General features: G+C 38.3%; 2 protein-coding genes across 4 annotated transcripts in view; one reads left to right on the top strand and one right to left on the bottom strand.

Moving 5' to 3' along the window:
- Positions 1–19,001, bottom strand: part of LOC139688660 (ovochymase-1-like) — a 51,485-nt gene extending 32,484 nt beyond the window's left edge. The window contains exons 1-6 of the mRNA XM_071586229.1: positions 18,869–19,001; positions 12,008–12,175; positions 11,293–11,616; positions 9,319–9,590; positions 8,799–8,962; positions 8,159–8,355 (exon numbers count right to left, since the gene is read on the bottom strand). Of these exons, the coding sequence (XP_071442330.1) occupies positions 8,159–8,355; positions 8,799–8,962; positions 9,319–9,590; positions 11,293–11,616; positions 12,008–12,174 (1,124 nt within the window). The 5' untranslated portion in view covers position 12,175; positions 18,869–19,001. The remainder of the gene's footprint in view (positions 1–8,158; positions 8,356–8,798; positions 8,963–9,318; positions 9,591–11,292; positions 11,617–12,007; positions 12,176–18,868) is intronic.
- Positions 1–25,735, top strand: part of LOC139688669 (ectonucleoside triphosphate diphosphohydrolase 8-like) — a 90,950-nt gene that overhangs the window by 40,208 nt on the left and 25,007 nt on the right. The gene's annotated exons all lie outside the window — the stretch shown is intronic.

The raw sequence follows: 25,735 nt of genomic DNA, 5'->3' as shown, positions 1-25,735 counted from the left end.
AACCTACCTTAACCGGCAGTCTACTATTTATAATCACTTTCAGTAACTACAAGACAGATTATGAGCATGCCTTCGGAATGCATGAAAATATTGTTGGTAGGTTTAGTTATCATCCGGTGCCATAGGACCAGTTCCGTCACTAGCCACTGTTCCTCTATCATACATTTAAGGAAGGACGAGGAAGTTTTATTCGACCATATGATGCTCGCGGAGAACATATGAGGTACACACACATTTTTCTGTCCATGAGGCAACCAATCAAGTATTCATGATGCTGATAATTTTAGTCTTGACTTTTTGGCTGTCGTTTTTATGTCGACCGGAACCTCCTAGCTGTCTCACAGCCTTTGGCCCCAAGAGATGAATACCGAAGGAAAACCATGGGATTTGTCATTATGAAAATGAAAGGATAATGGAAAAATTATTTGTGAAAGTAATAAGTGAATTATTAGAATCTGGAATGCTGTTGTCAAATTATTTCATTTGTAATGCATGTCTTATTTCGGAAGTTAGTGTAGGTGCAGTGGCGACGATAATTTTGTTAGTGATTGAACATTCCTTGAAAGTAATCCATTCAATCCTTGTTAGAGAAAAAATGTTTTCAGCGATTAGGTCGTAAAGTGTACAAAATATTCTGGCTTACATTAGTGATGTAACGAGTCTAGACCGCGTTCACACTGTAAGATATACGTGATCTGCTTTCTTCAATAGGCCGTTGTTTACTGACAATGAGTCATCATTCTTGTCCTTGTCCCCATCGGCGTTTTACTTGGAAGACCCTGCCCGTTAATTTCGTGGAACATCTTATCCAACCGTCGAGGAGAAAGTGTTTGCATTGTTCGCGAAGCAACACCTTCACGGCCGCATATGAACGAATAGGTAGAGAGTATCTCCATGTCGATATTTTTTTAACTCAGTCATTTTTAATTGATTGCCTCGCTGAAATCAATTTTGGTCGATAATAGATCGTAGACTTGCAAAAAATTACATAATATCTGCAAACTCTTTCAAATATATTCTACTTACATCTTTAAAATATCCTGTAATAACTTTTTGACTTGTTCATGATATTTAACAGATATTTGAATGCCCGCTTTTCCTGCCTCAACTTAAAATGTCTCGAGAAAATATTTTGTAGACGGGTAATATCTTCATTTGTATTTTTAGGAAATATTGCAATGAATTACAACCATTACTTTCCAATTGACTTAATTGTCCATACTTGATATTGCTACTTTCATACTTATTATATTTCATTCGTGATATAATATTGAATAATGGGGGTTGTTATTTTAGCAATTCTCAGCTAGAGTCAAATTATCCCAAACATTTCGTCAATTTCTTTAGGGTTGTGTAACCGGACATCACCTATAAAAATAAGAAAAAAAATCATTATTACATAACTAAATAACAAGGAAATGTGTTTAGCTCGAAGTTTGATATTGCTTTTAATCTGAATTAAGCATTTATATTCAGTCGATTGTAGGCTGTTGATATTTTTTGCGAGCCTTCGTGTTCGCTACTCATTTTGATTGTGAGGGAAAAAAATAGCCCCTCGGCTGACCGGCCGCGTGTCCACAACTGGGATTCCCACTGACGCCTCTGGCCAACTGCTCGGCGACCCATTAAAATCCACTCACCTTAGTTTGCCTCGAGTTCGCGGGCGCCCAAAACTTAAGGTGGGATTACCTGTCTCTCCTGTTAATTGTTGACCGAAATCAGAAATTCCATGGAAAAATCTAGAGGCCAGCATATTACTTTCTCCGCCCGAATTCCCTCGTATGATCAAAGTTTAAATCAGTATTTATTAAACGGTGCCGTAATGCATTATTCAGGTATTAATCCAAGTTTTACTTTGTGCCTATGTAGGACCAATATTGTTATATGGCATATGTTACTCGTTATAATAATTTTTTTATTAGCATGCCCACAAAAATCTTGTCATGTATGCACAGTCAAATAGGCACTCGGAAAGTCAAAACGTGCTCAGATGGCCTCAACACATGGATTTCTGTGAAAACTCCGGAGTTTTCTCAAGTGATTATTTTTTAAAGAAGTACTTTTCCCTGTGGATGCTACGTATGAAGAATGTACATAGGAGAGTGTGACTAGAAGACCAGAAAACGAACGTTGGATTGCATCAGGGCACATTAGCTACGCAAATGGACTTCAGCTACTGCCTTCAAACTGACCTTCTCAGTTCCATTAGCCATCCCGTCTCGAGCAAAATATATGCGGCACCGATTCTCCATCTCATGCCTTACAGGTTTTACATATTAAATACATCCTCTCCTCTTACATATTGCAACACCCTCTTGGAACTTATACTCTTTACTCTGTTTGAAATTAAGAAAACATGAATTATTTGTTAGGTCGTACAATGGCTTTGAATTGAATCTTAACTTAAGTGAATTTCTCCAGATTCAATTTTGAAGAAATTATGTTAGTATATTTAAATCTAATACTGACATCTAATTCATGAATGATGCATAATATATTTGTTGATACAGTCGTTTGAAGTAAAGGAGTTTTTGGAATCCTGTTTCCTCTTTCACTTCGTCCTCAGGGCGCGAATAACGTACGAATTACTTAATTTCATTTGTCCTTTGTTTCGCTTTGGCTTCTTCTTGTTCATTTAGTGGTAGAGGGGTACGTCATAAATGCATTTTTAACCACAAATTCATGAATAATGCACAACTAATAAAGCGATGGAAATTAATGAAATGCATATATTTTGGCCTTGATTGTTTTGGTAATGTATTCTTTCTTAACCATTTCTGTTATCAAGTCCCTCTTCATCTGCAGAAAAAACTTTACAAGTAATGTCGTCCTTGAATGAACTATCTCATTTCAAGGCAAATGATTTTTTTCATGCGTAAATGTACACTCGATGTCATGTTGATCCGTTGTCGCGGTCTGACATTCGTGGCAAGTCGGCATTTAGTTGCAGAAATTCTAGGCAAATATTTTTGGAGTAGTGAAAATTACGGATTTATGTCTGAATTTGAAAGATTGTAAAATGGAAATGTAAATATTAAATTCCCACGATTCACTTTCATGTATCAATACGAGTACTATTGCCCTTTTTATGAAATTGAATTTCCTGCTCAATTTTCCCCTTGAATGAACTTCCCGCGGCTAAGTTTTTGCTTAAGATTCCCATTTCGATTGTAGTTTGATATTAGCAAGGTTTTCTGTTAGTGTGGTTCTTAAAGGTACCTATTTCCTGTTTTTTTCATCTGTCTGAATTGTTTTTCTACATTCCACCGTGCATGATTTCCGTGAACGCTTGTTTGACTTCTAAAAGAGTAAATCAATATTGGCCAAGGAAAAAAATGAAGGGAAAGACCAAAGAACACGGGAATGTAAACTTGTTTTGGTAACTTGAGGTATAATATTATAAATGGCAGTACATTATGTGCCTGTATTGTCTGATAGTTAACTGATATCCTTTCTTCAGCATTATACATACCACATGTTTATTGCTTTTTATTGTGTGAGGTGATGTTTTGATGCATTTTCAACATATGTGACTTCGTAATTTGTTCAATTGAGAATTGGAACGGCTGGAAAGAATTTAGTTTTTAAGTTAATTCTCAAAATTTTGAAGATTATACAATGATAACAGCATTAGTTTCAATTTTCTGGATTTCTTCTAGTAGTGGCTTGAATTTTGAGCATTTGGCCTTGCTTCTTTGTCCTTAATGCTTTTTGCGTAGGTAGCGGGTTCATGAGAGTGTGGAAGAGTATCCGGTTGAAGCCGCGCAGTTTTCCTTGATCGTCGACGTTCACGCCGTGGTGCCCATTGTGTTCGCTGTTGCCGCCCAGAACAGGTCGTAATCTGCCAATCGCAACAAAACGCTTCAATTTTACGACGCGAATTTCATAGAGTGAGGATCATATTCCTCCCCAAGTATTTCATCCTCATTTGCATTTTTTTCCTAGCTAATGATACCCCACCACCTTTACATCCCTGGGGAATCGCAACTAGAAAAAAAATTGATGGCGGAATCATTTCTGTTGATAACTGGTCGAAATACTCCCTAATATTTCAAGGAGTTCGTTATTGTAATTAGTTTCTTCCGCAGAATGATTCTTGCTTCCTTGTGCCGGTGTTCCAAGTCGAGTTGTGTTTCGGCCAAGGGCATACAGAGCACAACCTGCGGTTCGCGTGTGGCCCACCAGTGATTTTTATTTGGCCGGAGTTCATTTTTTTGCCAAATTATATTTAAAATTTGACTTTTTTTGTGCTTTGAAATAGTGAAATAAAGTCTTTGTCGTTTAATTCAATCGAAATATTTTTTCCTGATAATTTGTGTACACATTAACACGATATAATAATTCGGAATAACGGATTTTTATAAACAAGGTGAAAACTCGAAGAGGTCATTGAATTAGGGTGCCACCAACTCTCATTAATAATGGCCATTGAAAAATGGGAATGAGAATCACGATAAACATGAAGAACACGACATTAAATACGTACTAGTAAATACTGCAACTATCGAAATAACTTTGAATCGATATTTGTTGTTCATAACTTTTGTTGACGTATTTAATAGTACTAGTACAGTTCGTACGTGCGTGTTCAGCTATTTTACTTTGGAGATGTTGAATTCCTTAAAGAGCGTTGGTGACGTTGCACCAACTTGGAGCTGATATGACTGAAATATATGCTAGAAATGATTATTGGAAATAGTTAACATGATTAGGGTAAATGTGGAAACATTAATAACGTTGCCCTGACTTTGCAATGTTTGTGCATAATTGCACAAATCAACTGCAACAATCAAATCAAATGCATGGGATCGAGATGGTGCGGGGGCTATTGTACTGGCTTGCCACCCTGAGGGCGCGGGTTCAAATCCTGGCGGTGTTGAATATTTTTCAGAGGTATCTCGATCCCTACTTGGGGTGCTTTGTGGAGGGCACTTCGAGTGAGTACGCCGTCCGTCGGATGGGACGTTAAACTGAGGACCCCTTGGCGCCTTTCGTAAAGAGTAGGCTAATGCCGACGCCATGTTTCTCTCCACCCTTCATCCTTTACTGTCCATCCCCTATGGCGCCCCTCAGTTGTCGGTCGCCTCCCCTAAAAACTACTACTACTTGAATCGGAATGTTGGATTTCTTTCTCCACGCAGTTACCTATGCTTCCCAATGGAAGCACATGTATTGTTTTTGCCGACATGAAAAGTAAATTGCCGCGCCTGATATACCGAGGCTTAGTGGAAAAGAAGGGTAGGGCATGTTAGGGCGCTAGATGACTGCCCAGAGACTTCAAAAAGTAACATTTGAAAAAGGGGAGATATTTTTGGGAAAAAATAATTTTTTTTCAAATAATTGAATCTAGGGTCCCTGCTAACGTAATTCATTCCTTTGGTGCATGAAGCTAACTTCTTTTGATTATTGAGGGGTGCTTAAGGCACCAGAAAAGCAGGGCAATCGCATGTGATTAACATGCATGCAAAAATTAGTAAATATTTTGATAGTTATGAAATTGTTCTTCATGTGACGTGGCAAATCCCGGTAAAAAAAATCAGAAATTTCATGTTGGGTCGCCGGGTGTCCGCTCTGGTTATTTTAAAGTAGAGAGAATTTTGAGTTATCCTGCGTTAGGAGTATATGGCGATTATTTGATTCTCCCGCTTCGGAACGGGAAAAAACGGGACGCTCATCTTCAGGAGCGAAACGTCGTCGTGACGTGCCCGTGCTTTGGGCACGTCACGAAAATTTTCAATTTTGTTGGTGTGATTTTCACCGAATGAATTCTTTTATACATAATCTATGGTTCAAGGTGTCCCCCAACTGTTGTCCGCGGACCCTGGTATTTTCCACATCAGTTTAATGTCATCAGTTATCAGTCTTTATCTTATGCTACACTCTCAATCTTCTAGCGGTTTTCGTGGGCATGTCGCTGAGTCATTAGGCGCCTGAACGTATCTACAATGATTCTAGTACAGCAAGTAACAAGGTAATTGCGATTAGGCGAAGACTTTGTCAATGGTTCATACTTTTGATTACAGAAAATCACGAATTATTCGTGTCAATATTTTGATATTTCATTTATATCGATAACTAATCCGGATTTCTATAAATTCAAATTGCGGAAGTTCGAAGTATTATATAGGTTGACGATGAATTTTTGGACCGTAATTTACTCCCCTATCGATCATCACAATTAAAAAACGAATCGTCGTGATAAATATGTATAAAAATTATAACTTTGAATGCATCTGTAGATAACGCTTTAAAAAAACTTTTGAACCGATTATTGACCTTAAAAACCGTTGATAACATTGCATTTGAAATCCTGTCCTGAGTGACTACCCAGTTCTGTGTGGTGACAGTAGTTTTAGGAGTCTAGTAAATTAATTTATTTTATGCTTATTTTTGGACTTCCTGATTGGAACTTTCACCTCCGAAATGAATTACACCAATCTTCTTTAGAGTGGTTGATAATTTCTTAAAAGTATACGACAATGCAAGAATCTGTTAGTCATTTCCAAGTATTTGGAAGAAAATCATATTTGGAATATAACAGCAGTAATTTATTTGCCAATTGTGGTCAAAAGTGGTCGATTACAAATTTAGCCGTAGTAAAAAATCTGTATATTAACTAATGAAATATTTTCTGCTATTCAGCCGTAATTTTAGTTTGTAAAGTTGAGATTATTAGGCAAAGTATTATATTAGAACATATGCATTTTTTCAAAATAAGATTTACAAATTTATACTGTATAATAAATACGGCAAATCTTTTTTTGTAGTCTGACTCTTTCGTGCATGATCTTGGCTGAAATATTCGCCAACAGAGACCCATATAAGCTTCTGACCCGTATTATGCTTCTTCGCCTGATTTGAAATCACCCTGAATGTCCTCTCACTTACCTTTGCCTCTAGTACTGATGCTTGAGTCATGTTAGCATGGTTTAATGCTCCAACATTTCCGTCATGGTGCTCCGTAGAATTCTCTCATGTGTAGGAAATTCTTGTTAAACAATTAATCGAAAAAGTACGTCATGATGTTACACCACCCCCAAAATTTATTTTCAGCCTAAGGTTCTAGAGTGAATTTTGATCTTCTTAATGAGGAATTTAATATATTTTTCAAACTTGATGAGTTTATACTTCCTTTGATAGGGGAAGTGTTTGAAATGTGTCCGTGAAATGTAGAGCTGTTTCCTGTTTGTAAAAATATTTTGTAGGAAAAACAAGTTGACCTTTTTCTGCTGTCTCACTCGCAAAAAATTTCATTTTTTGTCAAATTGTTCAATTGTTTCTGAGCAAGGCGGCTATTTGAAGATGAAACTGCTACACATTTTTTGCAGTGGTAAATTACATCCCCTTAAAAGGTCAGCATTCCACTCAGAATCATCTAAAAGGAAAAGTATTAGTTTCAAATGATTTTTCAATGTTGACTGCCAATCTTCTTTCCTATGTGAAACGTTATTCCCTGCATATAACTGGAGTGTTAGAGAATTAAGTACCGCCCAGAGTCACTAAAACTATACAACAGTAATATGATTGCCAGCCACTGTGGCATTATTTCGCAAAATTTACGATTGCCATCCAAATTCGTTTACAAATATTGGATGGTTTATCCTTTGCCTTAGGTATTTGCAGTATTCATTTTAAGAACTATTTTTCCAAGACATGATTAAAGATTCACAGTGATGCATGTTTACTTGAAGACAAAGATTACCTTAAATGCGCTAAATAACTCTATTGTGGATAGAAGTCAAAACACTCGGCAAACCTTTTACAATGTATTTATAACTTCTGCGTTAAAGTGTCGAAGCACGTGTTTTTTCAGAATTTTTATTTCTGTCCACATTAAGATGGAATTACACAAAATAAAGGATTCTCCAATCAGCTTAAACTCCATCGTATTTGGTTATGGTCTTCATTGGACAAATGGATATGCATCTCTATGGAAATGAAAGGAATATCCTATTCAGGATTGTAGGCGGTTTGACGAGTTATAAGAATCTCTTATGAGAAAGATAGTATTTTTGAAAATTGTGTTTATTACCAAGGGCGACGTGACAAAGTTTCATAAAATGTTTGTACAAAAAGATGATATGATTTTGAAGCGCTCTTTTTCTTCCCGCGAATCGGCATCCGACTGCCGTGATGACTGGTGGGTATCGTTCGGCACTAATAAGTATAATAGGATGTGTCCAGTTGTGCTTCATGTAATTGCCCATCGATCCAGTTCCTGAAGAGAGCCACGTTGGCGTACACTCCGGGAACTTGGTTTTCTCCACACCCTATTCCCCAAGCCACGATCCCGGATTGGATGAACATATCAGGGTGATCTGGGATTGGGCACACCAGTGGACTGCCGCCATCACCCTGCAATTAAAAAAAAAAGAAGTGATCGTATTTAAAAGTGGTGAGCACCTTAGGTGGTAGTTGGTCAATTATTTTGGATGAAGTTAGGGTATATTTTCGAAATGGAGAGGACCAGAAATACAGTTTGACGGTATACTGGACAACACTTTATGTCTGCGAAGTTTTTTCCATCATTCGTGTTCTTTTCTGGCGTAGTTGTAAATTTTTTTAAGGTGCTATTTTATTTGCTTTCAACCAAATATCGTAAATGTGGAAGCCCGGGAGCGGCACGGATCTCTTTAGTTGAAAGTGCGGTGAAATTTTTCAAAAATTCTTTTTACGTTTTGGCAGAATTTTAGTCAGTGTCCATCTCGTTTTAATTTGTATTGATTTAATTGCTTGCATGAACTCATAAAAAAGTCTCACTTTTGTCGTTCTCCCGATCATCCCGTGTATTTATTTACCTTGCACGTGTCTTTGCCTTGTTCTCCTCCTGCGCACATGAAAGATTGGTGGAGTCTGAAATGTCCACCGAGTCTGGTCTTGCGTAGTTCAGCCTGGCATTTTGGATTGGCGACCACAGGCAGATCAATCTTCTTCAGAATGACTTGGTATTGGCCTTCCTTGCCTGTGAGTATAAGACGAGTTCCTGTTAGCATTTAGCGCAAACGGTGTGATTAATTCTTAATGTCTCGCCTGCCACATTTCACTTTCATTACGCTGATAACAATAAAATGAGCAAATCTTAAAAGCATAAAGTTCAATATAATAATGTGAAGAAGGTAAAATTAGGTTTTTTCATGCCTTTTTTAGTGAAACTGCAGTCATTACCTATATATTAGTGATTCTTTGAATTAAAGGAATGTTACAGCTTCATTTGAATATTTTGTATTATCCTCTTGAACAGGACGATTAAAGAAATCATCTATTTGAGGCAAATGATAGCTATATATTCGAGTTACGCTCTTGGCATGCATGTCTTACCGAAGACGTCCTTTCCCCACCCGGTGGCGAAGCATCTAGTTCCAGGAGGTGGGATATATGCCTGAGCTGGTAAGCAGACGAATTCAACGTTTTCTGCCGGATCAACAGGCTCTCTAAGGAAAAGAAGGGCTACATCATTGAAGAGGTTTCCTTCCTTGAAGTTCTCGTGGACAACAACACGTTCCACGTCCCGGTCCTGGAATCCGTAGATCTCGTTCTTCGTCTGTGTGTCCCACTCGCCTGCTCGGATCTTTAGATGGAGGTTTTCCTTCCTAAACACGAATAAGAAGCGGAGACATTAGTGGGTTTAGTGAAAATTTGTAATGATTAAAATGAATAATTGTCGATTTTCAAATCACCGGTAGAAATAGGCAGTGAATAGTAGAACAGGAATGGATATTCAAATGTGTTGCTTAATGAAAAGAAGTTACAAGTATATGTACAATGAAGTGAATTTTCTGATATAGCTATGGAAATAGAAATTGCTTTGGAATTTTTTGGCAACTGCGTGTGATAACGCACCGCTAAGTTAAAAAAACAGGTGGTGACCTAATTGCTTGTTATGAATGCATGAAATGCTTGTTATTGCATGAATGAAATCGTATCTTTTGGAAAGAGGTGCGAAAGATTTTCAAAGCTAGTAGTCTGCTCGTGTCAGTTTTTCAATTATAATCTCGCGAAAAAAAAGGACACCGAAGCGACTGTTATTAAATTGCACCACAGGATGCCCGAAACGGGCAAACTTTTGTCGAAGTTGTACTTTTTCAGCTTGTTATTTCAATGGCGTTTTCTGCGAAATGTCACTATTTGTCAATCTTCATCCCAAATGCCCACGTTGTCAAATCGTCTGGTTCGTTTTAGGCGCTTCGAACAGGGAAACGGGATTTTAGAGCTTCTCGTCTTCCTGTGCCGATATTTACGACTCGGTGCAAGTGAATGAATGGACACAATTGAGCCATCGAGCTCGGTCCCCCCTTTGTCTCCCGTTAATCCCTTCGTTCACTGTCACTTTCTCCTCCCCCTGAACGTTTTCGACTCCGCGTGCTACTCGGGTGAACCTCGGTCAGAGCTCGTGTTTCTAACGGCATAATCTCTTAAGAGAATCGAGTGTTTCGAGTTTTGCTCGGAGTTGTTGGTTTATCAAGTAATTACGTTACGGTACCAAACTGGATCTCATGAAATTTATTTAATTTCCCTTGAGTTCGATGCTCAGATTTTCAATGCCAGGACTTCAATTTCGGCGTGTCATTTCTTTGCATTATTCGATGAAAGACTCGATCGTCAGGGAACCATATTTTTTGTGAGCGTGAAATAACCTCAAAGTTCATTTTTACAGTGTCGTCTTGAGACAGAAACTTAAAGGGATAATAGATATCAACTCATATTTGGCTTATGCAAAAATTCTCTTGTTCAGATGAAGATATAACTATTTTGTATCTCTTTTTTAGAAAAAGAAATGACTCATATTTTGTAGTATGTAATACTTTTTTCCTCATGTCTAGTGTAATGATTTTTTGGGATAGAGTCAGAAATAATTTGGGCAACAGCAGCAATCCTACGGTACCTACACTTTTAGGAATGGTCCATGCATTCAGAGGCCCAAATAGAAATGATCGGCATAATTAGTTTCATTTAATTTAAAATAAATCATCGTCTTGTTCAAAATAGTTATTCGTTTGCTCAGACGTAGCGATTCACGTGATGTTGGCGCGATTGGAAGGAAAGTCTATTTTGCGTAAAATGCACTCGTCGCACTCTAGTTTTTTATAGTGCCGGATTTATAATCGGGTAAATATTCAAAAATATCTCATGTATTTCCTGGTAAGAGTTGTCATCCGTAAATTTTAAGGTTTTCTCCCAAGTCGTGAACCTGAGGAAATAAGACCAGTAAATCTGAAAGTAAATTAGGTTAGCATGGTTAAAATCTGAATAAGGTTCAATGGATGTTCTGCGAAAGGATCTGTTCACACTTACCCGGCGACGCAATGAGCTCCAGTGAGCACCACTTTGGGGTGAATGAGGGATCCTCCGCATTGGTACACGTTCAGTGCCTGGGTGGACTCCTCCTCTCCCTCAGGGGGGTCGACCATCTCAACCCTCATCACGGCGACCATCCACGGGAACTCTCCAAACTGTGCCTCGTTGTCCACATTCCCTGTGATGCGGAACCCCACTCCGTTGGGGTTTCGGTGTCCACATCTCGCCTTGTGGGTGACGAGTGGGGGTGCTGTTGTGTGGGGTGTGTCGAGTGGGGGTGTCTCACAGCACACGTCCAAGTAGTTATCGCACGTCCTTACTCTGTTGATGGGGAAGTACCAAGTTCATCTATTAGCAATCACAAGCATCGCTTTAAGGCGTGATTTCATAAACTCCTCCTTCAAAGCTAGTCGTTCATGATCATTCTTCGACGTATATTAATTATTCAACCCCTATTTTCACAACGGATTGCTTTTGCGTCTTCTTTTTAGAAATTGAACTTAAGAGTCCAAATAGAGAATGATCAGAAATCATTCATTTATTGATCTTTTCAGAGGGACCAGGGCTTAGTGTTTAAAAAACTGAATTAATTACATTTGTCGCCAGGAAGTGCAAATTTAGCCGAGGTCGGTCAATTTAATTTTGGATTGTCGAAATTTAGGAATCTGCACCAGAATGGATTTACGAACAGCATGCAATGCTCGATACTGACCTGATATCAATGAGCGTGGTTCCGTCGTCGATGATGGATCCGTTGGCACATAGGTAGTAGGGCACGCATTCGCAGTTGTCTTCGCCCCCTGCGTCACTTGGTGCGTCATCAGCCACTGCCACATGGGCCAAGAGAACCACGGCCAAAGCGAACGCCCACTTCCTCATCCTGAAGAGACAAAAGGCCCCAAAACTTAAATGGCGAGTTAAGTTTTGCCTTAACCTATTGATGTCTTTTCCGGTAAACTCCCAAGGCGACGATATAATGAAGTCAATTTCGCGCTCTAAATAGAAATCTCCTCGCTTGGACAAATTGCTTCAATTCCTATGAAAATGGATATTTTTCCTCTTGCTAATGCAATGTGTTATGAAATCGTTTCAAGGAAAGTCTGTCACATTTATAAATGAGAGTGAGAATGGGAACAGTTGCTCGGGGCCTGGATTATTTCTCTTCTACTTTTGGAGCTGACTGCATTGGTGTGGATAAATAACTGAACAAACCTTGGTAATGAAGTAACCGTCAAAATATACCGATTAGATCTCCTCAAAGTCCACTATTCTAATGACATCAGGAATGCGTCATTTTAATATTTTTAATGCACAGTTCGTTTTTTTAGGCATTTGCGTTTAACAGAATATTGATGTGAATGCCATAAGCTTGATTGTACAAGTGCGTTCCACACGCATGCGTGCTATTCGTGCTTTTGTGTATTCAATTCCTTTGTAATAAATGAATTTCAGTTTTGTTTGGGATGTTTCAGTTGAATTCCACCCAGAGGTTGCATTTCAGTGCATCGGAAACATATTTTCTTCAAACACTATGTAAAGCTTGTTCATGGCTGTTATTTTGGCAACGCCAACTTCTTGAAGTGGCGTTGCCTATGAGTGCGTCTAAATCTGACCGAAAGCGTTGCTTCGTACCAGAATCCCGTCTACTGAAGTCATATATGTACTCTGGGTAATTTTCTTTCCGGTTGATTTATTCGGAAAATGTTTGCAGTATTAGTTCATAATTTTACGTTATAGCACGGTGCCATGTATAAGATACTGAACCGTAATAACTTCTCTTCGCTTTTAGTTCAGTGCAAAATTCTGTCAGGAACTCTCCCTCGCCGAGTTACACGGGTGAAAAGTATGAAATTCACGCTAGCGAATTTCCTTAATTCCGATGATTCTTTCTTATTTTATTTCTTCCTCCTTTTCCTTTCCTCCACTCTTTTGTTTCTTTTGCCCTCGCCTTCTTATCCTGGCCTTGAGCACACCCGAAGCGGCTTGCGACCGACTCCAGAGAAGCAGGCTGCAATGAATCTAGTTTAGAACATCGGAAAAGAAATACTTAGTTATACTACACTTAATTATAACCACACTCATAGTTATTCCATGAATATCTGTGGAATAACTTAAGTATTTCTCTTCCGATATGAATCGCTTCCACAAAGTGACGCCTCAAACCATTCTAGTTTAGAACACTTAGCGGTGAAAAACGCCTTTATACAATTTTGGGAAATTTTTATATTTTTCCCTTGTCCTCTGCTTTTTTTTGGTTGTCCAATTTTTTAGGATGCCCTAACGCGTCATCTTCATTCCTGTCAATGGAGTCTTTTCTACTGTTCTCTCGTGTTCGTAGTTAGACTAAGAGCGATCGGAATATGATTATGAAATGCATGTTGTTTGGACATCGTGGTAATGAGTGCATCGCCAGTGTGAGAGCAGATCAATAGACGTGTAGGTACAAGGTTGAGCGAGAAACCCAGTGGGCTTATTAGCGATGAGACAACGGGAAAACCCCAGCATTGGTCCTTTGAGCGCGGACATCGAAGAGGACGGGGGTGGGGCTCTTGTGTTTTTATAACTTTCTCCCACTGCACCTTGGCTTTCTGAGTCGAACTTGGAAAGGGGCAAATTGCGTTTTCGGAGACTTTACTAGGCCAAGGTTCTTTCCACGGTCATTTTCATCCTTTGGACATTGAACGAAGGGGAAATGGGACTAACTTAAATTTAAGATATCTGAATCAGGGCGATCTCGTTCGCTACAATAACGAACGATATTGATGAACGCTCATTCGATGGCAATCTATTTGCAGAAAAGGTTTGTGTCTCCAAAGTGTATTCCGTAAGCTAACGTCACCGTTATCCACTAAATGAATGATCGATTGACGGAATTTAGAACCCTGGAACGGAAATTGGAGGGAACAGTTCGCGTATACCCCGAAGGCTAGCGCAGGTGTGTCGCTGTTTGTTCGTAAATACGCGTATCTTTCTTTCGTAACGGTCGCTTAGTGTAGTAGTTTCTCTGTCTTTAAGATCCTGCAGTAATTTCAGTTTGTTTGATGAACAAACCATGCCGAATGGAGTGGTAAGTCTAAATTTGCAGTTAAATAAATAACGGGAGCACTTGAGTTCAAGAGAATACTGAAATACGAGGTTTATATATATCACACTCTTTTTTAGCATTATATATAATTTCGGGAACATTTGGATGGCCTATTGTATTAAATGACTAAGTGTGTTATTTAACTCTGCATTAGAAAAGTTATTTTTTCTCTCCTGAAAAATCGCACCGTTTCACATACAAGGTATTGCTTATATGAGACTATACGATGAAAGCAAAAGCCTCTGATGAATATTGATTTTAAATGTTACATGATGTCTCATTTATTTCATCACTCAAATCTTGTTGCCGACGTAGAAGCTGATTGGTGAATGGCTGGGAGACATTCTAGAGCTCTTGGGAGCTGAAAACCACAATCCCAACTGCATTATCGTGGATATAAATTATATTTCGCTCGCTGCGGTTTTGATCTGTTGTTGAGAGAAGACTCCGAGCATGTATATTATCATAGCAGCAGGAGTGCACAGTATATTGACTCTTCAATTTAGTTAATTAATTTTGTTCCTGTTTCTGTAGTACGCAAAATACACCATTCTGACAATTTTTAAAGATGAAAGTGACCGTTGATTTACTTAAGTTCTTAGGTGTTAAAATTCTATGGTAGGCATAGTACGTATCTGGTGGGGAAAAAAATAGGTAAAAAATTGTTGAAAGCGCAATATTTTGTAGTTAGTTCATGAATGGCTCTTTGATACTTCCTAAAATTGCCTCAACATTAAATCCTTTTGATTATCAATCGTAAAATTTTACTATATCTGTGATAACGTAGAATTATTATAATTAGAAACATACACTGAGTTTCATGTTGAGATCCACAATAATGCTCCACACCAGTAGACAAAATTACTCTAAAAATCAAGTAAAAATGCGCTCATGTTTACTATAATGTATTATTAGTTATTAGGGTAGTCGATCGCCAGTTAAAGTCCTTTTGCTGATATGGACAGGTGGATAATTTGGTGGAGATAGGATTTTCTGGGAATGGAGGAAGAAAGGATAGGAGAAACCCCGACGCCGACATTAGCCTTCTCTTGACGAAAGGCGCCCAGGGTCGGTAAGGGGTCCACAATGTAACGTCTAATACGACGGATTGACTTTGCCCTTAGTGTACCTACTTCATCCACAGCATCCTGGTGGGGGGGATTGGGGCACCATTGAAAAATTCTGCCGCCTCAGGGATTTGAACCGTGGCCCTCGTGGTGGGAAGCGAGATGTGTGTGTGTATATCCATGACACTTTGACGGCATAATAGAACGCAAAAATATAAATAGAAAACACGTAAAAGGACAGTCAGATTAAAGAAAGTGTAAGCTGTCGACCTTGTCTTAGGCTTACGGAGTCTTGCCTGAAGAAGGTTTGTTGTATAGTATATATATACACACGTATTAATTCATAAGTTTTCAGTTTTTAGGCCCATCCTATTCTTATGAAATGCCTTGCCTTTCTAAGATAAAGAATAGAAGCTCAGGTTTGCTATGTCTTTTACCTTTTTCTTAAGTGCCGTTTTTTCGTTCGTGTTTATCTGTCCAATTCAGTGTCAAAGACGGTTAAAATGTTGGCATCCCAAATGCCACTGTGGTATATATTTGAAGCGACTGCGGATTTCTTTAGTGTGGAAAAAATGTGCAATGTTACCGAAATTTGAGACTTTCAGGAATTGTCATTAAGAATGATAATAATGGGCTTCCCAGTCTGGACTTGAATCATTTACATTTTCAGTGGCATGACGCGTGTCTCTATTTAAATGCCAGCGTCCGTAGGAGATAAACAAGGGAGGGAGCGGAGATGCTTCGAACTTGGGTCCAGATCCTTGGGTTTTTATAAGATTTGGCATGAAAATGTCCTTGTTTCGATTCAATTGTTACCATTATTTTCTTCATCAGCTCTTCGTATTCTCTGTTCTGTACTCAAGTCCCTTATCTTCCGCATTTGACGCCATTGCTTTTAGTCCCTTGGAAAATTTCAGTCTTGCGTTAAAACGGTGGTAATCGAATGTTATACCTTTTCCTTTTTGAACTAATTATTTAAGGAAAAGGGATCGCTCCTAGTTGTCTTTCGTTATCGCTGCTTCTAGTATGTTTTTTATAAGGAGATAAACAAATTGGGTTCATTTGGTGTCAAAAGGGCTATTTTCTTGATAAAATTTAAGTTCCCGAAAAAGATAAGTGACTCTCACATGACCTGCAGACTTGGAAGAGGTCGAGCTGCGTGCCACTTCGATAAAAATTTCGGCCAAGCGACTTCATATTCAGAGCTATCTGATGAACTCAGGTCACTTAGTCATTTTTTAAGAATGATAGTGATGTTTGTTCCTGGTTGCTTTAAATAGCGATATTTTGTCGTAACGTGACATAATTGTATACTTAACATGTCAATTAACTTTAAATGCCGCTTGTTCGATTTCATCACGATTTCTACCTGTGTTGATGCATCGCAGAATTGAGCATAAATGTATTTCGTATCTCATTTCCAATATTCATGGAAGCTATTGTGGTAAATGGAATCTGACGTTCCTGTTAGTTCCAATATCTTATAATCCCATCCATCAATATTTCTAAATTCTTTCTCAAGGGAATTGGAACGGCATCAATCATAAAATTGAATATCGTCGTATTTTAGCTGTAAACTGGATTGTTTCCATATCTCTTGATTGAGAACCTTAAGCGTATCAGCGGGCAAATTTCGTAAATCCAGTTTTAATGACTGTTAATGTATGCGTCGTTAGCTCATTCATCACCTAATTTAAATTACTTAAATTACTTCTTATCCTTTTTTTATTATTTCATTTGTGGAATTTAAAGAAAGGGAAAAGATAGCATATAAGTTGACGAAAAAAGAACTTGTGAGAGTCGATTCGTGAACTTAAAGAGAGTAGGAACGAATTCTTGATAGGTAAGCCTTAGTTGTCTGATATTATCGAAACAAAACGGGAGTCGGATAAATGCAGGGGATAACATTTGGTTTCTCATACGGGGGGCCCAACTTGGCATCCTGGCTATGCTGAATTTCCGAGTTTTATGTCAATCCCCCTTTGGTTTCGCGTGAAAAGAATTTCTAGTTTATTCCGACCAATAAACTGTCGCGCCTTTGATTAAGATAACCCGTAGAGTTTCACTCCGAGCTCGTAAAATCGTAGTACTGAATTATACAACTATCCGTTTTGAAGAAAATGACCGCAGCAGCCGGTCACCTTCCCTCGTAGCTACTCTTACCTCTTATGTAAAAAAAATCGTGTTTTGCAACCTTCCCGTAATTACCCCGGATGCAGTCGGTTGGCTCCTATCGCTCGGCGAGTCGTGCGCCCGCAGCCAGCCCGAAAGTTGCGGGTTTGAATTCCGCCTTGGGGCTGGATGTTTGTGAAAGGTTTTTCTGGAGGTGACGGTGCGAAATGGTATCAAATTCAGGACTCAGGCATCCAAATGTCACTTCTGGATGGTATCTTAAATTTTTCATCCTGACTGCCGATACATTTACGCATTTGGATTATTTTCTGGGCAGAGTACATACATCTTTTCAGACTTAGTCTGAAATGTCGTTTGGTAAATATTTTGAATCAGCAGTGTCAATGGGAATTTGATTTAATTGATTTTTCTTTAATTTAAGTCGATTAAAATGACTGTATCCACCGTAAACTAGCTCGTAGGGGATACGAAAAACTGTCAAATTTAGGTTGCTAAATGATAGACATCTATTATTACATCAGTCATCGTCTTTTCAAATTGTTTTTCAAAATAAGAATTGCAATCGGTGACGATAGATGTAATAATGAGTCTCTCGCATAGAATAGAGGCTAAAATGCGGAAGCAAGAGTAGTGTTCCGTAAGTATTGACAAGCACATTGTAAATTACCATTAGTCAACTGGTGGTTTTGATAAAGTTCGTATCTCGAGGGGCAATAACAAGTTTTCGTTTTGGGTGTAAAACATTTCGGGTATTCACGCCCAAAATAACCATTAGAAAACAATGTGCGCAGTTATATTTTTTCCCATTAACATCTTAGCAGAGCATTTTTGAAAAATAATTATTCCTAAAATGTATTTCCATCGAGTAAATTAATATTTTAAATGAATTCTCATTATCTCTGCTAATTATGCATTAATATGAGTTTCAAATTATAAGTGTAGTAGGTAAACGGTTTCGTAACCGTTTAATTTTGCTTGTCATCTAAGACGTCAAACAACGTAGCATGACATTCATCAGAACTCTCTGTATGTTTATTCGGATAAGTTAGGATTCAACCATAATTTAAGTAACTGTGCTTGTCATATCTAGTTACAATTGAAAACCATGAACTACGTCGATTTTTAGGAGCAATTGAAATGGTCAAAAGAGGATAAGTTATTCAAAATTTATAAAATGACATTTTCACTCGGGAAAGATTGATGGTTGCTGCAAATTAAGTTTCAGCTGCGCATTTGGGAAGCCTGTTGATTGACTTAACCGCGAAGGTATGCGTAAATTTATTTTTACCTGGACGAAATGGTTGATGATGTAAGTTGATGGACTGGTAGTTGGTCTCTTCTTCCGCGGACTGAGGGGCAGTGAAGAACTTCCTGCTAGGTCTAGGTCTTCGGAGCGACTCGAGGGGAGCTTATCCCGTCTTCTACCGACTTGAGTCTTCCTCGTACTCCCCTCTGTCTTGATTGGTCGGTTCGTCTTTTCCTCTCCAATCACCAACCGTCGCGAAGGTCTCCTTCTCTGAAGATCTTAAGGACCTTTGCCCCCTTCTTAAAAGTGGAGGGTGGGGGTTTGCACGACTCTCCCACCCATGTTTCCCACCTCTCCAGACTCCCCCAACTCATTCTCCCGATTTTAATACCGACACCACTCCCCGGTCATCCACTTTGCGCCTCCTCCAGTACGTGATTGGCTTTTGCGATTTAGTTTGCGATTAAATCGCAATTTTGCTAGCCACTGGACGGAGAGCGCGGCGGGAGATTCTGCACTTAGGAAACAACTTTCAGTCCGAGCTCCCTCTCCTTTCGTTCGTTTATTTATAACAAATGACGGTATATAAGTTTGAAAGAAGGTTTTTGGTCTTGTTCCCGGGAAAATAGAGTTAGGATAATAGCGCCGTTTATACGGAATTCAAACTAAGCTTGGAAATCAGAATTGAACTCTGAGATGTATTGTTGTGTGTTGTTTGTTGTTCCTATGCCTCGGGGATTTGGCTAGTTTCTAACTAAAATTTTCATAAGGTTGACCATGATCACGTAAAAGGTGATGGAATTCAATTAATCCAAAATCTTTCTGCGAACGTTACCTAGAGAACAGGAAAAAAATTGCGAAATAATAACTTTCCCATTAAAATGTCAAGATAGGTTGATTTGACTATTTACAGTTTTGAAGGATACATGAAAGGTTTTTCGCAGCGACTCACTGTTTTTATAATTAAAAGAAATAATGGTACTAAAGTGGATTTGGTTTGTGACAAATTGCATGTGATCATATCTTTAACGCACACCTAAATTAGCTAACTAAAAACAGTCGTAACGATATTGCGACCTTGAATGCCATTTGGTGCATAAATTGTGACTGGGACATTTACATTACAGTTCATTTTGTTCATTGCAATCCTCAGATTATTGTGAGTGTAATTACTTACTACGGACGAGTGAAGGCTTAAAAGTAAACAAAATATAGCATGGTTGTTTATTTCCTGATCAAATTTTATTTTATAGCGGTCTTTTATATCTTTTCGTGTTTCCTAATTAGGGCTTTGCACGCGAGATTTCAAGCGAGAAGATTGGGACGAAGATAGTATCATCAATATTAAATAGTGGGGTCCTTAACCTTGCTCAACGAATCTTCACCCTAGGAAGAAAACTATTCGCGTTGCTCAGGAAATTGACCTCCGTTGGTCTCTCAGCGATATTAACCGGGGATCCTGCTAGATAGTATATCTTAATGGAGAGACAACTGTTATTGTCACAAAAACTTGAGGATCTTTGTAAAGTTTTAATTACGTTCACGTAGGTGAGGTGTTTGCCTAAATTTAAAAATTCCTCGAAACAAATATATCACTATCTTCTCGTTTGCTACATCATTATTTTAATTGAATAAACCGATTTTTAACCCAAAGACTAAGATCAAAAAATTAAATACTCGCAAAGGTTAAAGAACAACCAAATGTGAGTGTTATGGTTTAGTGTTATTGAATGAAGGAATTTTATGGAATTCAGAAGTGCTGGCGGATGAACTGTAATCCAAATCCTTGATGATCCCCCATTATGGGAAGTTCGAAGTTTTTATGTATACGTTGTCTGGCCCATAAATACGTGAACTGGTGCTAACTGGCGTCCATGGCGCGGACTACAACCCCGCCCACTCGCGGCGTTAGTTGCCGGAGACCCAAGGAGCCCTCTTTGCTTGGCAGATCGTCGAGCTGTGCGTATGGTGCCAGTTATGTTAGTATCTGTTGTCCTTGTTTTTACTGTTTGTCAAAAATGGAAATTAACGAAATCACGGAGCAACGAATCGACATCAAGTTGTTGGTGAAGTGCGGTAAAAGTTATCAGTAATTTACTGAAATGTTGACGACTGTTTATGGTGGTAATGCACTGAAGAAAACATCTGTTTTCAGGTGGATTAAGCGTTTCAAATATGGCCGTCAAGACGCCACGGATGATACAAGGCCGGGACGACCTTAAACCACCTGTGTTGACGACAACATTGATCGTGTGCGGTCCCTTGTCCTAACCGATCGTCGAAAAACTGTCCAAATGGTAGCTGATGAACTTAATTTAGGAAAACTGAACAGTGCACTTTATTTTAACCGAACATGATTGATGGATTCCTTACCATGACAGTGCACCTGCTCGTTCAGCATTGTTTGTTCGCCAGTTTCTGGCAAAAAAATTCCATCACCATCCTTGATCAACCCTCTTATTCGCCAGATCTCGCCCCCTGTGACTTTTTTCTATTCCCAAAATGCAAAAATGTGATGAGGGGACATCACTGGGAAGATGTGGACACAATAAAGGAAGAAATGACGAGAAAACTAAACAGCCTAACTGCCGAGGACTTCCAAGGGTGCTTTAAACTGTGGAAAAGAAGATGGAATAAGTGCATAGCAACGAATGGAGAGTACGTTGACAGGACAAAATCGATGTAGACTAAATTTTGCAAAATCAAGTTTTTATGGCCTCAGTTCGCGTATTTATTGGACAGACCTCGGATATTTTTTTAGTGATCAATCAAAGTAGCGTACATGCACATTAGTGGTACACAAATTTATGTATTATATTACTCTGACATCAAAAGATTTCCTAAATTGTGTGCTAAGTAAAAATGTTCGATTATTTCCATAAACATTTTAGTCGCTAATTACTTGAGTGAACTCATTGGTATGTGCAGGTTAAGAGATTCAGAATTAAAAAAATAAAAATATTTTCTGAACGATTCATTCCAAGTAAACATTTGACAGAAAAGAAAACATTTTATCCACAAGGAGAGACTTATGAAACGGTAATCTAACCCAACTTTTGTGGCAAATAGACTTTTTGCCATACCATGTTTCAATTACTTATTAATTGATATCTGAAATGTTTGCAATTTCAATCCTTTAAGATGTGAATGATTTGTCCGAAACATACCAAGGAGTTTGCCTTATGCAATTATAATTGACTCCTTCCGTTTCATTTCGCTGATTCGAAGGTTTTAACACTAGCGCTGTACCCTTTGGTTGCAATTATGATATGATTGCACTTTGTTAGGTTTTAATCAAAATAACTGATGATACAAAAATTCCCCATTCCTTGAGTCTCATGTACGTAATTTCGTCATCCGATTTAGCCCATAATGTAGGAACGACTTTTCCATATCAATGAGAACATAAAATACAAAATTTTGTTTTGTTGATATTTGTTTCTTTTGCGTTAACGAGCCCTTAATATCCGCACATTATTTAATATATTCGCGTAATACACTGAAATATATGAAGAAAAAATAGCCAAAAAGTGTTTAGATCTCAAAACTTTTATATCCGTGGTAAACTTGAAGTTAAATTCTTAAACGGTATATTTTATAGTGCTACGTGGTGAGTAAAAAAATATCAATTGTCATCTTGCTCTATTTTTTTCGAATTTGCTTCTTCATATTTATGTCGTGATGACTTCTCCTTTCTTTTTAGCCAAGTTTCCTTGGGATTTTGATTGATATTTCTGTTCCTGGAACGTGGATTCATTTATGTCATGCACAAATTTACTTGCCTGATGTGGTGAAGTTTTCTTGCTAGTCGTGACGGAGAGTAGTAGTAAGTCAGGTGTAGGTCCCTACCACCCCGTCCTGGAAAACGAAAACTGATGGGCATTTAATAGCCATAAAATTGAGCTTTGACTTCTTTACGAGCAAGTCATCAGTTCTGCCTTTTGTTTTGTATCCTCGATGAATAATGGAACGGGAGTCCTTCGACGGACCCTTGAAATGAGACTCACGTGGTGAGGGAATGCCGTGGCAATTCGTGTTTTGGAAATTTCCCAGGCCGAAAATATTTGGTGGATAATGCTCGGGTGTTTTAATCTGTTATTTTCTAGGTCTAGTTTTTTAATTAATTATTTTGGTAAATTCTGACGTCTGATAACTGCCTTAGAGATTTCAAGCATTATTAAAAATTCCATGGTCCAAAAATACTATAAGTATCTATTAAGATTTTTTTCGCGGTATTTCGCTTAATATTGTCCTTTTTAAGTTGTTGCACCTACTGGCAGCGAATACGCACATCGAATAGGCTTTTCTCTGGAGTCGTATTTAATGTATTTAGCTCTCAGTTTTGAATGAGTTTATTCGTGTTTTTAACTTGCCCAGTAATGTTAGCACGCGGAAAATTCAGCTTGGCTTGGTCTCGTTTCATTATTCAGCGCAGTTTCTTCGTCCTTCTTTGTCATTGAAAAAATATTGCTTCGGGCGTACAGAAAGGGGCGGGCTAAGTGTTGTAACTTCTCAGATTGGAATGGTGGATATAATTAGGAAATATATTAATATATTCCTACTAAAACTGCCATCCTGCGTACTGTCCGTATCTCTTATGTTGAAAGTTATCTAGATAATCTAATTGTTTTTACGGTGATACTATTTCGTCTGCCTTATTCTTTGCCTTGTATTCCACTCCTTGCAATTTTTCGTAGTGTGACGTTCAGCTATCATAATCGAAGAGTTTTTATTTTTAAATCACTTTTATATAATGCGGGTGTAACCAATTAGAAGGTTGGTGATTCTAGCGCTATCCTGGGCAGGTAGATAATGTTCAGAACTCCTCAAAAGTGGATATAGAATGGGGAAGTTAAGGATGTTAATTTATTTTTCATGATAACTCAACTGAAGTATGTTTTAACATGTAAATCCGCCTCTAATGAACACTAAACAACGTTACTTGATACACCATTTGTTGCAGTTGGTGATCTCCGAGTGCCGGAAATGGTTTTTTTAGATTTATTTGGTTGTTATAAAGACGTATTCCTAAACCTTTCTGAGATAATTATTGCACCAGTCAGTTTTTATCTCCTGGACTCGCGGTCCATAACCAAATTCTGTATTCACGGGATAATACCTCGCGTCAGTTCTCAGTCTGTTATTGTTTTAATTATCGATTTGTGGTATTTTTTCTCGTAAAACAATAACGCTGGTGGTAACATAGTTATCTTAATGGAGTGAGTGGCATTTCCTCATAGTTACATCATTGTTCATCCGAGTCAATTGAGTCGCGGGCTTAAAACTGTCGCAGAAACATTTGCACATTCAGGTAGGAATATTAGTTTCTCTAACCTACTTTATTTTGTCAAATTTCGTCTTTCCCTAATATTTTTATGCACAAAAAGATATTTGGCTAAAGGTTGTTTTTTCTGAATATTTCTGTTTATATTTAGTTGAATGCGTTCTCTTGTCTAGTATTTTTACTTTCCAGCCACTAGTTGCTTGATTATCCATATTTCCAGTGAACTCGTCTATGCTATTAATAGGATGTGCACGTATGTATGTACACGACTTGTAAGAAATCCTAAATGTGTAAGAAATAGCATTCTTCGGAAGTTGGAATAGACTTTATTTATGTAGTGGTCGTTTAGGCATCCGACTCTTCAAATTCAAGAAGTTCAAATCATTATTCTTTAGTGCAAAAAAACCACAGTATTTTATTTATCCTCATTCAAAAGGAGAGGCAGCGCAAAATCTTAACGTCAGTTCTCCATTCAATATGGGTTTGAACTCATGAGTCTACCATAAGAAATGCTGTTTTTCTTGTTCTTAGCACCACCTCTTCCTCTCTCTCTCTTTTCTCACTCCCCCATCCGACATCTTATTTCCTCCCCTTCGTGTTGCAGCCCGGTCATGGCTGGAAAGTGGTCTCACCTGTGATGCCAGTTCGTCGAGGCCAAGGTTAAACGAATCCTCCCAATCCTCATTGTCGTGGGGATTATAATGCGTTTCCTTTTCGCTTTCTGGACCGAAGGAGCTCAACCGGTTATGCGTTGCGCCTTGCGTGATTCCTTTTTCTTATCGCGATGTATTTTAATTGAACCTGAGATTCATCCCGTCATTATTCGCGAGGATTCCCCGCGGTTCGGATGATCTACAACCCTTGACTATCATTCACTAGTCATATGAGAGTGGTAGTATTGTTTATTACCTGTTTCAGTGGACCTCGTGACTTAACACTTTTGAACGCTAGCTTTCAAATTTTCTCGGTACATCTAAAGGAAGTTGTTTACTCCTAATTTGAGCTTAGGGAATGATTGCAACTCTGCCGTGCTTGCCAGAGTCGATTCACTACCGCTTTTCAAATGACCCCAATTACAAATTATTAAATGTTCTTATGGAGAAACAAAATAAAATTAAATCTGCAACATAAGAGTAAAATTTTAGGCTCGGAGCGACTACTTCCACGTGCTGGGTAGTAACAACACCTCCATATATTTTGCGTGTTATCATTTCATTGCATAATTTACTGCCTCGCCTGTCAGGATAAACACAGTTTCTCTTTATCAATTATCGTTCGCCTTTCAAAATAAAATAAAAGAATGAAAACACTGACGCCAATAAAAAGTTCTTTGGATGTCTAAAGCATGTTCGGGCCCCACTGACCACTTCGCACCCACTTCTCTGCTGGCTCTCATTTCCTTATCGAAGATTGTTTTGCTTCAAAAGCACCAACTATTTTTTAATGCACATTCTTATACTCTATATACTTCATTTTCTCTTGATTTTCTTATGGTTTTTTTTTAATTTATAGCTACAAGTTTGCCTACACGTTGAAATACTTCCCTTTAACGCCTGACCATTTAGCTCGGGAAAAGGGAAATGAAATAATAATTAATGAGAAAATATTCAAGATAACTCGAATAA

The sequence above is a fragment of the Hetaerina americana genome, unplaced genomic scaffold, assembly GCF_022747635.1.
Source record: "Hetaerina americana unplaced genomic scaffold, ioHetAmer1.1.p SCAF_213, whole genome shotgun sequence".
Classification (NCBI taxonomy): Eukaryota; Metazoa; Arthropoda; class Insecta; order Odonata; family Calopterygidae; genus Hetaerina; species Hetaerina americana.
Note: the sequence above shows the minus strand (reverse complement) of the source record. Positions and strands in the feature narration are given on the sequence as shown.